This window comes from Myotis davidii, unplaced genomic scaffold (assembly GCF_000327345.1).
Source record: "Myotis davidii unplaced genomic scaffold, ASM32734v1 scaffold602, whole genome shotgun sequence".
NCBI lineage: Eukaryota > Metazoa > Chordata > Mammalia > Chiroptera > Vespertilionidae > Myotis > Myotis davidii.
Window position 1 is genome coordinate 557,327 of NW_006293537.1, and position 15,916 is coordinate 573,242.

Genomic DNA, 15,916 nt, shown 5'->3' on the forward strand with positions numbered 1-15,916 from the left:
GCCTTCTTTAAAATTCAATGCATATGTAAAGAAATATACGGTAACCCGAATTTACCACACTCGCAAAATCGCACACAGCCAACCATACACCCAGTATGGTATCGCGATTCGCGATTTTGCGCTATCATACTGGGTGTATGGTCGGCTGTGTGCGATTTTGCGAGTGTGGTAAAATCGCATAACAGCAAAATCGCATAACAGCCGAGCATACACCCAGCAGCGCTGCTGATGCCTGAACGGTATGTGGAATGAAGTGGGCGGGCATTGGGAGGCCACTATGGCACGGGGCAAGCACTATGGGCAGTCTATCTGAAGTGTACCTGGCGTATAAGACGACCCCCCACTTGGAGGCATATTTTTCAGGGCCAAAAATCGTCTTATACGCCGGCAAATACGGTAAATAATCTTAGTTTACTAGTAGGTCATCCTTTCTTTTTCTAAATAAGGCAAGGATCAGTTGGGCATGTCATGATAAATTGGTTTCTTGGATCTACATAAATAATACTTAAACACAAAAGTAAAGCTGACTATTAAAATGTGGCAAACTCTTAAAAAGCAATAAGAATAGACACATCTTTCTCATTCCCGCCCCCCATAGTTATCACATTCTTCAGCATATTTGCAAACAGAATTCATTTTGTGCCAAATAATCATACTTATAATAAAAATAAAAGTCAGCATGACCTATGTTATGAGCATAGTATCCCAGTTGGCCAGTACCGTGGAGTTTTCAGAAGTACAAAGGGGAGAACAATCCATGAGTTACAGAATGACTTGGCAGTTTTGAGCTAACTTTCATTCCCAAGGACTTGAAAATAGCTATTGTGGGTGTTTCTAAGGTGAATTTATGTCAAGGAGGTTTTTATGAAGGGAGGAGACCAGCTTATTGAAACATCATCTGCCAGAGTCTTATTTTTCTTTTTTTCAGACATGGACTGTAACCATTTAATGCTTCAGAAAGGCACACAACGTACTGCTGTTGTGAAAAAAAATTGAAAAGCACATTGAGTAAGACGTGAAGGACCATTTTAAAGCTAATAATACTGGTCATGATTAATTTATGTTAGACTGAAATTTCAGCCATATTACAAATTGAAAATATTATGAAGAAAAAATATTTATAATTTCTTATACCATGATAATGCCATTGCCAGAAAGCACAGGTAAATTCCAGTCACATGTATGCCTAACATTTCTGAGGAGGCTTTCATCAATGTTAATTTTTTTTTTCTTCTCTGGTGAAGTTTTTGGCTACCACTATGTTTAAAATATTAATTTATAATTTAATACAAATAATTTTAACATAATACATGGTGAGATTTGAGGTGTTTACTTCTATGTATATTGGGAATAGTGCAAAATGATTCTATATAATAAAGAAGTAATATGCAAATTGACCATCACACCCTCCCACAAGATGGCTGGCAGGGGTGGGTCATCAGGCCAGCAGGGGAGGGCAGTTAGGAGGAACCAGGCTGGCAGGGGAGGGCAGTTGGGGACCATCAAGCCAGCAGGGGAGGGCAGTTAGGGGTGACCAGGCTGGCAGGGAAAGGCAGTTAGGAGGAACCAGCTGGCAGGGGAGCAGTTAGGCATCAACCCCAGGCTGTCAGGGGAAGGCAGTTGGGGGTGACCACGCCAGTAGGGGAGGGCAGTTGGGGGCGATTGGGCTGGCAGGGGAGCAGTTAGGCATCAACCAGGCTGGCAGGGGAGTGGTTAGGGGGTGATCAGGCTGGCAGGCAGGAAAACAGTTGGAAGCCAGCAGTCCTGGATTGCAAGAGGGATATCCAACTGCCAGTTTAGGCCTGATCCCAGGATTGGGCCTAAACTGGCAGTCGGACACCCCCTGAGGGGTCCCAGATTGGAGAGGGTAAAGGCTGGGCTGAGGGACATCCTCCTCCCAGTGCATGAATTTTGTGCACTGGTCCTCTAGTAATAAATATTTCTTTATTCTCTCTCTCTTCTTAATAGTGATGTGAATGTGTTTCATCAAAGGTAAAGTGGTCCTTTTTGACATGAATGGTATCTAGTATCCACCGGACATTGTGTTCATGTCCATTTCCTCAACCCTATAGTGGGAAATAAAAACAAAGTTTTGAAGAATTTATTATGAGAATTGAGTGGAATAATGTGAAAAAGTGCTAGGTAGGATGACTGGCTCATATTAAGTGCTCAATCATCCTATCTATTAAAAAACAAAAAAGGTAATTGACCATACCTTCACTATGCTTCCCATTGGCTAGTCAGGGGGATATGCAAATTAACCGCCAACCAAGATCGCGGTCGGCAGCCACGCAGCTGAAGCCAGCAGGAGGCTTGCTTGCTCCAGTGATGGAGGAAGCCAAGGTTCCCTGCCTGCTGCAGCCCGGCTCTAAGCTCTGAAAGCAACAAAGTTTCAATTATAGAAGCTAAACAAACCCCAGATACCTGCTTTCAGCAGGCCGTGGCCTCAGAGCTGGAGCTGGCTCTCAGCTCCAGTGACAGCAACAAAGGTTCAATTATAGAAGCTAAACAAACCCCAGATACCTGCTTTCAGCAGGCCGTGGCCTCAGAGCTGGAGCTGGCTCTCAGCTCCAGTGACAGCAACAAAGGTTCAATTATAGAAGCTAAACAAACCCCAGGTAACTACTTTCAGCTGGTGGTGGCCACGGAGCTGGAGCAAGCTCTCAGCTCCAGTGACAGCGGTGATTGAGGAAGCCAAGCTTCCCGCCTGCCATGGCCCGCCCTGGCCTCCACTCAAGGCTACAAAGTTTTAATTATAGAAGATAAATAAATCCCAGTTACCTGCTTCCCTCCGCTCAAGGAGGCACTGAAAATAAAAAAGAGCTGGGAGCTTGGGTTGCCGGGAGCCATGGCCAGCCTGAAAACAGCCATCAGCCCCTCACCCAGGCTGGCCAGGCAAAACCAAGATCCCCTGGGGAGAGGACGTAAGCCAGAAGGTGGTCATCCCCCGAGGGGTCCCAGACTGCAAGAGGGCACAGGCCGGCTGAGGGACATACCCTCCCCCCCACTCCCCCGAGTGCACAAATTTTTGTGCACCGGGCCTCTAGTGTTTATATAAATGAATATAATACCCTCTACTTATACATCTTTATCTCACTGTTGCTTCCCTTCTTCTCTCTTCCATTCTCTACCTGTGCTACAGACAGGAATTAAATTTTTGGTTTTTGTAAGGAATCAAATGTCAAGATTCATTTTAGTAGAGGAAAAAACCTTGATTTTTAAGGCAATCTCTTCGGCCTTTGAAGTAGTATATGAACTGAATCTTAGTTGATCATTTACTGAGGTTAATCTCACACTGATTAGGAATTTAAAATTATTTTACCCTTCACTTTGCACAGATTAGATACTAAGTAAATAATTTCTTAGTTTTTTAATAGATGTCATCAAATTCTTAATTTTCTCCAAGCTGAGTGTTTGTAACCAGATATGTAAGCAAGCAAGAGCTAGTATACTTTTGCAGAGAGAGAAAATACCCAAGTCAAATATAGGGATATTATTATAAAAATCAGTATCTTAGATTTCAAATAATAGGACGTTTTTTACATTTGTGGTCTTTCTTTCAGCAGGGACACTGTAGCCCAGACAGGCTTGGCTGTATATTTGTAAGGATCTCAGTGTACAGATGCAGCCCAAGCCTAACCGAACTATTTGGCTTGATGATATTTTGAGTGTACAAGAGAAAAAGATAAAGAGGTCAAGTTGTTTGTAATGAAAACAACAACAACACATGCATAGAAATAGGGACAAATCAACAGAAAAAGAGAATTCAGAATAAAGAGAGGACTTGATAAAGTAGAACCAGACAATTCTTTCCAAAGGTCTCAGAAAACCTAGAAAGAAACTGATTGCTGAGGTAGAAACTGAGCAAGTGGAGGCATATGCAATAAATTTTCAAACAAGTACCCCAAATCAAATAATATAAATGAGCTCAAGAAACAGCAGTGCATTTTAACAAAGAAAGTTGAGATCACAAGATGCAGGGATAAAGCCAATAAAAGGAGCCCGGATAACCAGATAAGAACAGCTCTTGGATCAAACTGTCCATTTGTGACTAGGTATTTCCTTCTTTTTATCATAGCTTACTGTAGTTTGAAGGTGCCTTCAAAGGTAAAAATGAGTCCTTTGGGCCTTAGCAAGCAAGCTCTTTGTGTTACCTGAAGCTTCTATTATGATGAAGAATGTTTCACTCATCTCACCCTGCACTCCTATCATACTGTAAGGATGGTTCTTGCAACCGAGTGGTAAATAGAGCAGTCACCGTGTGCACACATGTTTCCTGGTACCTCATTCAGAAAGTCAGACAGCTAGGCAGGACTGTGACTAAGCAGAAGGGCCATGTGACAATGCCCTCCTAAGACTCTGGCCATGGTGACAATACAGCCAAATGATTAGGATGAAAGAAAGATGCAATTTAAAAATGATCGTCTACCCCCTAAGGCATTGCATTCATAGCACTCTGCCCAATTACATATTTGTTACTTAAATAAGAGGCTGTTGTTCCCATTGTTTGCCCTCAAGTTGCTAGTCAGCTGGTGACCTCATAATCTGCACAGCTGCAGCATCCCGAAATGTTGTCATGAAACAGATTGTGATGTCTTAATTGATCACTTTCAGGGGTTACGACTGTCAAGTGAAACCAGTATGTTGATTCTTATTAGTTAAATTAAGCCTTGTTACAGCAGAACCAACTAATTCGCTTTTGTGACTGGGAAATCCAATCCAAATTGTGCTGCATTTTGTAGATTAGAACATGTCTAAGGCATTTTCTTTATATCTTCCTTTTTCCTTTATGATATTTTTTTTTAATTGTGGAGTCCACACCCCCCAAAATGCTTTTATTATACAGTGAAGCAACCTCTTGGAACAGAAAATTGAATATAACTTCCCCGCACCATATGCATCTTGGTGATAAGTTGGAGTGTGCCATATGACACACTCGATTTAAGTCAGGCATTGATTTGCATGACTCTGAGTGGCATTGGAGAACTGAGCTAAGTAAGTGTTCTTTATCACCCCAAAAGATTTTAGGCTCTTAGATGCTTGATGACGAGTCTTAGATCAATGCCTGATCCTAAGAGACACCTTCTCCTGTCTCCATTTGGCCGTTGGTGAAGTCTTCACTAAGGCTCCAATCTTCACAACCTCATTTTAATGTGCACTAATATACTCATCTACCTTGAAGGGACCTATTCTAACCTAGTGCCTGGACTACCTGCTGTCACCTTAGTTCAGAAATCTAAGTGTAGCAGGAGTGATGGACAGTCCCTTTGTTAGCAGTTTTAAGATACCTCATAAATGAACCTTTGTGGGCTCTACAAGTCAAGTTTCTTCAAAATTCTTAATTTTGACCTCTCAAATAAGTAGATGCCTTTCTCTCCCTAGCATATTTTATAGGTCTACAATGAAAACTAAATCAAAGAAGTAAAGTTAAATTAATGTGTAACTGTTAGCATTCAAAATCCAATGGGAAGCACAAGTATGTTCATCAAAGCAGTTTTTTTTATAATAGAAAAAATATCAGATAATAACTGAATGCCCAGCAGTAGGCAAGCAGGTACATTGTGGTATATCATATAATGGAATATTGCATATGCATTAAAAATGTCTCTAAGGACTATTTATTAACATGGAAAAGCTTAGTGATATGAAATCAAATAAAAAATTCAAGGTTACCAAATTGTATGAATGGTATTTCTCAACCTTCCTAAAATAATATATCTAGATGGAGAAAAATACAAGAAAATATTGTAGCAATTGTTGAGCTCAAGAAATATGAAGATTTCATCCTTTTATCAATTCTTTTATTTTTTATTTTTCAACTTTTTCATAGCAAGCCAATATTACCACAATAATGAGGAAATATACTCCCCCCCCCAAAAAAAAATATCCCTATAGCCATCCCTATTCATTCAGATTATTCATCACATATCATTTTTCTCCGAATGCCTTTACTGACCACTCTACCAACACACACACACACACACACACACACACACACACACACACACACTAACCCCTGTCCTTGCTTTAATTTTCTTTACTTAGCAGTTATCTCTATCTAGTTTATTTGAAGTCCTGAAAGCTGGTGCTTAACCTCTATGAGTCCCTGGTAGTCATTGGTTAGGAAAAGGGAGGGTGGTGCTTAGAATAGCCCTAGAGATTGTCTCTGGACAGTCTGAGATCTCTGAGTTCATAAAAGAAGCCTTTCCTTACCCATCCAGAATAAAGGTAAATCCAAAAGCCAGCCAACACAGGATGCAAAGGAAGTTTTTAAGGATCTCTGTAATATTTTGCCAACCTGAGACTTGACTTAAGCAGTTTTCTGAAAATCTTTTTCAGAACCTTGTCATTTGCTGAATTTTTCATATTTTCATCAACTTCTACATAACCATTCATGCACATAAGTAAAATATAGAATTGATGCCTGGATAGCTCCCTTTTGCCTTCTTTTTAGCCATCATCCTTATTAAAGAGATCAGATCTTTTTATATTTCCTTATTTCATTTGAAATTAACAGTTTTGAATGAAAAGTCACCATTTAGAGCGGAAAACACATGATAATTTGTTCATTTAACTTTAAACCAATACGAGGGGATAGAAATTAAAATTATTACTTAACAATTTGTATTCCCTTTTTAAATGAAAGGATGACCCTAGTTTGCTATCCTGGGGTGCTCAGTATAGTACTGGTATGTATATTTCAGAGATATTCCTACATTCAGCAGGTATACATAATAATCTGAATTTTCTGTTTTCCCAGAGAAACTTGTTTGGATAGGTGGGCCTTACTAATTTATATTTCTTCCCTCATCTTGTTTCTCTTTATGTTTTTCAGCCTTTGCAGCTGGACTGCGACCTTTGTGCCATCGTGTCCAACTCAGGTCAGATGGTCGGCCAGAAGGTGGGGAATGAGATAGACCAGGCCTCCTGCATTTGGAGAATGAACAACGCCCCCACCAAGGGTTACGAAGAAGACGTTGGCCGCATGACAATGATTCGTGTTGTATCCCATACCAGCGTTCCTCTTTTGCTAAAAAGCCCTGATTATTTTTTCAAGGAGGCAAATACCACTATTTATGTGATTTGGGGCCCTTTCCGCAATATGAGGAAAGATGGCAATGGCATCGTTTACAACATGTTGAAAAAGACTGTTGATATCTATCCAAGTGCCCAAATTTATGTCACCACAGAGAAGCGCATGAGTTACTGTGATGGAGTTTTTAAGAAGGAAACTGGAAAAGACAGGTGAGTCCTCTGAGAAGCAGCCTTATTGTCCTTTGTGTTGAATCTTTGCTGAGTCCTTTGTCAGGTATCAAATGAATGGAGAGATTTTTCAAACTGACTGTTATGTGCTTTTGACTATTATGATTACTTGATGAGCCAGCAACTCAGTCCCATTAATTCCACCTACACTACCTTCTGTTCTCTCCAATTTGATTGGCTTAAGGCTCCAAAAAATGCTGGATGCTTTCCCAGGATATCTTTCGATTTGTTCTTATTTAGCTCAATTTGCTATTGATTAAATTGGATTTTAGCCAAAAGTTCCTTAACATTTCAAAACAGAAATGTTAAGGAACTTTAGGACCTAAACTCCTTTGCAAGCAATGGCAAAAATTTACCACAAACAAACAGGCTATTAATTCTCTAATAAGGCACACCGTCACTTGGTATCTAACATGTTAAGCAGAATATCAGATTGAAATTATGCATTACTTAAAATCATTAACAGTGAATTCTTGAAGAAAAATAAGATATAGAAACTACTCGCTCAAGTTTTTAAATATCTATTTGCACTTTTCATTGCATCCATTGTTCTGCAGCATTCTATAAACCAGCCTTCCACTTCTTTTTTTTTTTTTTGAGGCCTGCTCGCCTCATTTTTTTCCCTACTCCTTACTTCTTCTGTTTCCTCTATTTCTTCTTCATCCCCCTCATCTCCCACATAACTCTATTGCCTTCCTTTTTATTCTCTCTTTAAAAGGGTAGCAAGTATATAGGAGAGAAGTGGAATTCTAAATCAATAGCTCTTAGTTCATATATGTAGTTCTAGTAAAGTACTACTGAAAGAAAATACTGAAAGTAATTGCTAAGGTTTTAAATTACCATGAATTTTGCTTATTCATGCAATACCATGGATAAATTGACCATTGGCTGTAATTCCAATAGTAGCATTCTGATTCCTCAAAATCTGTACCATTTACTCTTCAATATTATCAACATAACCTTATATTGGGGTATATCTTGTAGGGGAAAAGTTTCTGATGGCTATGGCTATAATTTCAATGTTGATAATTATTTTAAAACTAGAGTCCCAGTGCATGAAATTTGTGCACTCGGGGTGTGTGTGTGGGGGGGGTGGGGGGGGTGTCCCTCAGCCCAGCCTGTGCCCTTTCACAGTCTGGGAGCCCTCGGAGGGATGTCTGACTGATGGGTTATGCCCGTTCCCTGTGGGGAGTGGGCCTAAGCCAGCAGTCAGACGTTCTTAGCACTGCCACTGAGGTGGGAGAGGCTCCTGCCACCACCACTGTGCTCATCAGCCGTGAGCCTGGCTTCTAGATGAGTGGCACTTCCTCTGTGGGAGCTCACTGACTGCCAGGTGGGAGCTCCTGCATTGAGCAACTGCCCCCTGGTGGTCAGTGTGTGTCATAGTGACCGGTCATTTCGTGGTTTGGTTGATTTGCATATTAGCCTTTTATTATATAGGATCTTATCTCCTATTTAGTGTTTTCTACTTCTGAGCACTAAAAATGAACAGCTTCTAATGAAATGAAAGATAGAAATAGACATAATACTGTCCCCTTATACTGTTAGATGTACCAAGAAGAATCTCAATGGTTAGATTTGAACCAGTATAGCATAAGCTATTGAAGGAGACAGGCAGTAGAGATAAGAAGAGTAAGTAATCTCACATGTAGGACCATTTCACATAAATATGACCATTCTTAAGGGGCTTTGGAAATATTTGATCTCCACTAGCCCAGAACAATGCAATTAATTAGAGGTCTTTGTTTGTTGATTAGTCACATTTAGCACTTGGGGTATCCCCCAGTTATAATATAAGCCCTCAAACCATTTTGGAGTATCAGAGAAGAACTTAGTAAGCCATATGTTTCCATGTGTTTATATAACATTGCCTTTTGCTGTGAGCTTTCCATGAGACAGCACTGCCACAAATGTGTGGATTGTATAACGAGAACTGGGAGAGTATAGCTTTGGGATATGCATTTTCCTACTGCCTGTGATGAGGGGAGCTGTTTTTATAGTGGGGAAAAACTCATCTGGTAAAATTAATTTGAAGGTACCATTAAGTTGGTAGAGTTATCAAAATAAATGTAGGGGTAGTAGCCAAAATAATTTTTTGATGCTTTCTTGCTGTTTTCTTCATCAAGTCTAATCCTGTCTTGTTGCTTCACCAAATACTACAACCAGACCAAAGAAGACAACTATGCTAGTGGCTTAGAAATGAACGGAATACATGGTTTAGGTAAAATCTGTTTGACAAAAGTTGACCAAAATGACCTCAAAAGCTGCTATCTCCTCTCTAATTTAAATCTACATCCTAACTATAGTTGTTTGGATTTTATTGTCTAAGGATTTCCCATAGTAACCGGATGCTCATTGACAAATGTCAAACGAGTATTTTTAACCTTTTAATGAAAGAAAATGTCATATTTATAGAGACACTAAAGGTGTAATGAACCTCTGTATACCCACCACACAGATTGGATAACTATTAATTCATAGCCAACCTTGTTTCATCTATACCAGTACTCACTTTTCTCCTCTCCAATGATTATTTTGAAGCAAACGTCAGACATCATATTATTTCACTTATAAAATTTCAGCATGTATCACTAAAAGATTAAGATTCTTAAAAATAAACACAATGCCATTGTCCTACATAAGAATCAACCATACTTCCTTAATAATGTTATATATTTAGTCTGTTTTCAAACTTCTCCAATAATCTCATTAATATTTAATTTGAATAGTTAATTTGAATCAGGATTAACATTAAAGTCCATATATTCTTCAAATCAGGAGTGCATAAGGTCTGTACATTGCAATTAATTATGTCACCAATATTTCTCTTAACCTAGAATTTCTCACCCTCTCTCTTGCTCTATTATTAAAACAAACAAAGAAAGAAAGAAAGAAAGAAAGAAAGAAAGAAAAAAACACTCACACACACACACACACACACACACACACACACACACAAGTTCATTTGTTCTACAGAGTTTTCTCAATCTAGATTTTGCTGATTGTAACCAGGATATTTCCTTTATGTTGATATTTCTATACTGAAGTTTTATTAGGTTCAAGTTTGTTTTCCAAGACCATTGGGCCATTGGGTGATACTTCTATCAGGAGGAATACTGTCCGGTTTTCTCTTTTTATGTTAGCTGTCTTTAATGATCATTGCCTAGGTCCAATAATTCATTGGAGGTTGCAAAATAGTGCTATTTCGTAATTTCTTTTTCCTTTATTTGCTGATATGTTTTATAAAGAGAAACTTGCCTTCATTAGCTATTTGGTTACCAAGAAAGAGATGGTACCAATCCTTTTTCTTTATCAATCTTAAGATATTGCTTCCCTAACATCATTCAAAAGTGACCAGTAAGTTTATTATTACTAATATTTACATATTGACTTATACACGAGTGGCCAGATTATGACCACCTGACGTTTGTAGGCAAATTAGCTATAATTTCGCGCTGAAGTTGCTAGAGGGCCAGACCATTATAAATAGGGAAGCAGGTTGTTTACCACAACAGAAGTGATTTTTTCTGAAGATATGGGTAAACAACACGATTTAACAGCCTTTGAACGTGGGATAAATATATATATATAACATATGACACAACATATATATATACATATATACATTTATATATAAACTTAAACATATTTGAAATATTTCAGTTCATTAAAATTATATCCTTATGTTCAAATTATCCTATTTTGGGTTTTGGGAATCTCTTCAAATTGGCTTTTGAGTCCTTTTGACATGTCTTCAGTGGCCTGGATGGCTTCTTTGCTTCCTGGTGTTATGCTTCACGTTCTTTTTGTATATGTCCTGGTGAAAACCTGGATTCAGATACTTCTCATTTTAGTATTGAAGAGAGCATAATTTTGGTCCTACAGGTGCCTGGCACTGGGTTGCTCTTTGTTTCTTGGTCTTTTCATTGGACAGAGCTAATATGTAAACAACATATGTTGTATATATCATTTGAAGATAAAATCATTATGAGTTTAAACTGAAACTTTCTATTCAAATTCAGAGCTACCAGCTTTTATTTTATCCCATGAATCTTAGATCTATTTTTTTCTGCCATGTTGACAATCATAGGTCTTAGAGACACCAATGTAAATGCTCATCTGCTTTTTCACACAACACACCTACAACAATCTTAGAGTAAGAATAACAGCACAACCAGCAATATTATTACAGTAAGCATTTTTAGATTATTTTGCATCAAAGAAGGCATTTTAATGGCAGGCATTCATGTGGGTTCATGCTCACAAACTGTGTGTTGGTTATGTCCTAACAAAAATTATAAATGTTTTTCTCCTAAGTGCATAAGGGTAAGTGGTACACAGAATTGCAGGCTTGAGGAAGTCAGGAAACAGGGATGTCCATTTTATCTAACATTAAATTAACAAAATAGTTGTAAAGCTATTTTGATTCGCCTGTGCTTATTGAAACTCTTTAGTAAGTGCTCCTTTTTTCATGAAGTTTTTAATGGAGAGATTATGTCACCATTACAATGCATAATTTATAGAATTTTTAAAAAGTGTGTCCTTACTAGTTAAAGTGATTCATGATAGGTAAATGATTAAATGGAGTTTCTCAAAGAAAAATTTGCCTCTAAGCTAGCTTATTCAAATTGTCAAATCCTTTCTAAAAAAATAAGCTCCTCCCTCATTGATGGGGGGTGTCATTTTTATTTTTGTTTTAAGGGATTCCTCATTGAGAAAACATGAAGTGGTAGAAGATATATGTATACTGTTAAATTTCTTTTTTTAAAAATGTATTTTTACTGATTTCAGAGAGGAAGGGAGAGGGGGAGAGATAGAAACATCAGTGATGAAAGGGGATCATTGATCAGTTGCCTCCTTCAGGCCCCTGCTGGGGATCAAGCCCACTTCCTGGACATGTGCCCTGACTGGAATCTAACCAGCACCCTTTTGGTGCACTGGCCAACGCTCAAGCAACTGAGCCATACCGGCCAGAGCTACTGTTAAATTTCTTAGAGTGAGTTCAGATCAACTCTTAAGTATATTGGAATAGTTTCCAAACCAAATAAAGTTTAATTTGCTTTCTTATCAGTTACTTACTAAAATTATTTGACTTGTTAATTAGAAAGGGCGACCTTGATGGAAAGGCTGGGAGAAAAGAAAAAGTTGTTTGCCATTTCTTTCTTCATCTCCGGGGGTCTAGTTTCCCTTGGGATTCAAGGTCCTTTGGACAGTGGTCACGTTTATATTTTCTCTTCCCAAATATTTTTCTGGGAGACAATAATCTTCAAGAAACCAGAAACCTTTGGAATGAAAAGTCCTATATTCAAAATAATATTGACCAAAAAGGATCTCTTTTTCCCCTTTGAATGATTGGTGTACATAAATAATACTAGCCTGCTGACATTTACATATTTGCATTAATACATCTTAAGACTGAAATACCCTAGAGGTGCTGTATGGCTGACAGTGTTACATGGTGCCACACTCAACATTTAAAGAATATGATTATGTGCCTGGCCATGCACAGGTGCAAAAGGAATGTTAACTCTTCTGGAGAAGCAACAGGGAGTCAGTGTGAGATATTCTGCTTACCTGTGGGCAGGATGGCAGTTGTAGCTTGCATCCCACTTTAGAAATACATTGGCAAATGCATACTTATTATTTAATTAAGTAATAATTGAGAAAGCTACCATCCCCATTAAAAGTGCAACGCTAACTCAGGGCCTTTGAGCTGGGACCAATGTGGCTCCGCCTGCAGGGATGGGTGAAATTGATGAAAGCTAGCAGCAAATACATCAGTGTTTCAAGATGTTACTGCCTCAGGTGCCCAGAATAAGAAGAGAGAGAGTTGCTTTTAAGGATCATTTAGGAAAAAGGATACACAAAAGTCAGTCTCAGAAAACACTGTCACACTGGGAAAGTGATGGGTAAATACTGAGATGGCTAATCTTTGGCTGCACTCTCCATCCATTCCCACTCAGTCTGAAGGAGAGAAAAAGAAGTCAGCGTTGTGTCATTTCTCAGTGTTTCTGCTGGAGGCAGCTTTGTCATCTGGCATGGGTTGTAAGTGCAGCACAGGTTTTGCTATCACAGCGAGGCCATTTGGAAACTTTCTTGTGCCACTGTGTGATTGACTTTAGGGATCAAATGGACCCACATTCCTTAGGTCTGCACACATTTAGTAGTTCCTAGAGTGGGAAGAGGTTTTAATCCTCTCCCCTCAGAATTTGGGAACTCTCCAAGTCCCTTCAACAAAGGCAGTGCAGCCAGTTGGGAAGGAGGCGGGTCTGGGAGGGGGGCGGGGGAGTTGCGAGGAAGACAAAAACAAGAACAAAAAAACGGTGCCAGCCCAGGTCAGCCACAAGGGGCAGAAAGCGGCCCAGTTCACCCAAAGAAATACTATTACTCTACCTGGACTCTGAAAACAAAGATGTCTAACTATTTCTGACGCAGAGGGAGTTGGGACTAACCCCAGGAAAACCTGGACCAAGAGAAAATGGGCAAAATACAACATTTCTAGGATTGAAAGATAGGACACTATTAAAAACAGCACCCCCCACTTTTTCTTTTCTTGGAATGCAGTTTTTTCCAATACAGCAGCTCAGCACTTTTTTGAGAGCAACATTGACATACTTCTCTGTTAAAATGAATTAATGTTCCCACCCAGCTGATGTATTTGGCAGGAACACTAAGTTCAAGTACCAGTCACAGGCAGACCCAGAGGACCCCTGAGTCAAAAAGCGTATTGAGTTATCCAGGCCTGTGCTTGCATGCTAACAAACATTGGGAAACAGGGGACTTCCTTTCTCCCATTATTCATAATGCATCCAGTGACCTAGAGTAGGCCTCCTCCATAATACACATGCTAGAAATTAATAATTCAATAAGAAAGAGGAAAGAATCTATTTTAATCATGGGAGGATGGCAAGGACATTTGCACTTTAGCAAGCTATCAGAACGAACATGTCATGTGTTTAAAAACCCACACATGCACACACATTGACACACACACATGGACATGCATACACACAGGGTGAAACTATGCTATGATATATTTGACAAGGCAGCATAGTTTAGGATTAAAACAAGAGAAACCGCTAAGATTCAGTGGTCATTTTTTACAAAGGAGGACTGCAGATTCTGGTTGTAGAAATCAAGACTTGAACACCTAGTTGCTTAGGGAAATAACGTCCTCCAGCGCCTGAGAATGTGACTTGGCAGAATAGTTAGAGCCACAGCCAGATGATACTGTATAGAATGAAAGTCCCAAGAGACCCTTGCTTTGAACATTCCCTCAACGTGAAGGCTTTTGAACACTACCAAGGATGTGAGCCTCAAAGACAAGCAGGCCTGGAATTAGAAGCCTCAATAGAATATGTTCTCACTTTGAAAATTTAGGAAGGCTTTGGAGGTTTTTTCTTTTTCTCTTTGTTTGAAGTCATGTGATTAAATTCTTCATTTGATTTATTTCTCTCTATAATTTGGACTTCTCCTCTCCTTTGATTTCTTTAAATTGACCATCTTTGTCTCTCTTCAAAATTAAGAAAATTAAGAATAGTTATACACCTGCCCTGAAAAAATATGAGCCAGGGGCAATTTCTTTCTTTTTTCCCATGATTCTTGTGTGCCTTAATTCTTAAGAGAGAGTTAGTTGTTCTGAGACGTTTTGTCCTATACTATGCCTTTCATTTTATACTGCTATGCTTTTCGCACTTGAATGTGCATACAGTCACCTGCTGATCCAGGCATTAAGAATAGTTATACACCTGCCCTGAAAAAATATGAGCCAGGGGCAATTTCTTTCTTTTTTCCCATGATTCTTGTGTGCCTTAATTCTTAAGAGAGAGTTAGTTGTTCTGAGACGTTTTGTCCTATACTATGCCTTTCATTTTATACTGCTATGCTTTTCGCACTTGAATGTGCATACAGTCACCTGCTGATCCAGGCAATTTGCCCACCCAGGAACCTAGTATAATATTTGATTCTAACAGGTGTTCAGTAAATATTTGAATAAATGAGGGAAAGAAATAATACCTGATAGTTTTTTTATTAAGTCTACAAGTCCCATTGCCACTTGTGAATTTCAAAACAGTTTTCTTCAGTATTAGGGGTCACAGTAATACCAAACAAAGCAAGTTCTAGGATTGGATTTTGATAGAAAAGTTTCCACAGTTCTACTCAGAGAGACTACCCCTTGCTCTGTCTTACCAAAAGGTTGGCAAATCTATTACCTTCTGTAGGCATTTTGTGGACTGGGCATTGGGTTTTTAATAAGTCACTGACAGAGCCATTCCTCAAATATAGGTTTCCATTTTAGTTTCACTTCAGTGGTGAATCAAGTTCCAAGACTTCACTCACAATTCTGTGAGCTGTCAGTTGCCTGGTGTGAAAAACAAATCTGAGCACCCAAACCCAAGGTTATATATTGGGTCTCAGGAAGCAGATAAAAACAAAACAAAACAAAACAAACAAACAAACAAACAACCACGTAGAAGGCAGAAAACAAAGACCCAAGTAAAGGAGATGGATTATCTTCCAACTCTATCTTCTAATTGTCTCCAAGAAAACAGTTTCTTCTTTGTTAACAAATAAAGTGACTTGTCTTACTTTTAAATAACTTCATGCAGAACATAAAGAAAAGAAAAACAATAATAGCAATGTCTTCCATCCC

General features: G+C 38.9%; 1 protein-coding gene across 1 annotated transcript in view; it reads left to right on the forward strand.

Moving 5' to 3' along the window:
• ST6GALNAC3 (ST6 (alpha-N-acetyl-neuraminyl-2,3-beta-galactosyl-1,3)-N-acetylgalactosaminide alpha-2,6-sialyltransferase 3) overlaps nt 1-15,916 on the forward strand; it is a 517,233-nt gene that overhangs the window by 311,790 nt on the left and 189,527 nt on the right. The window contains 1 exon segment of the mRNA XM_006767210.2: nt 6,836-7,245. Within this exon segment, the coding sequence (XP_006767273.1) occupies nt 6,836-7,245 (410 nt within the window).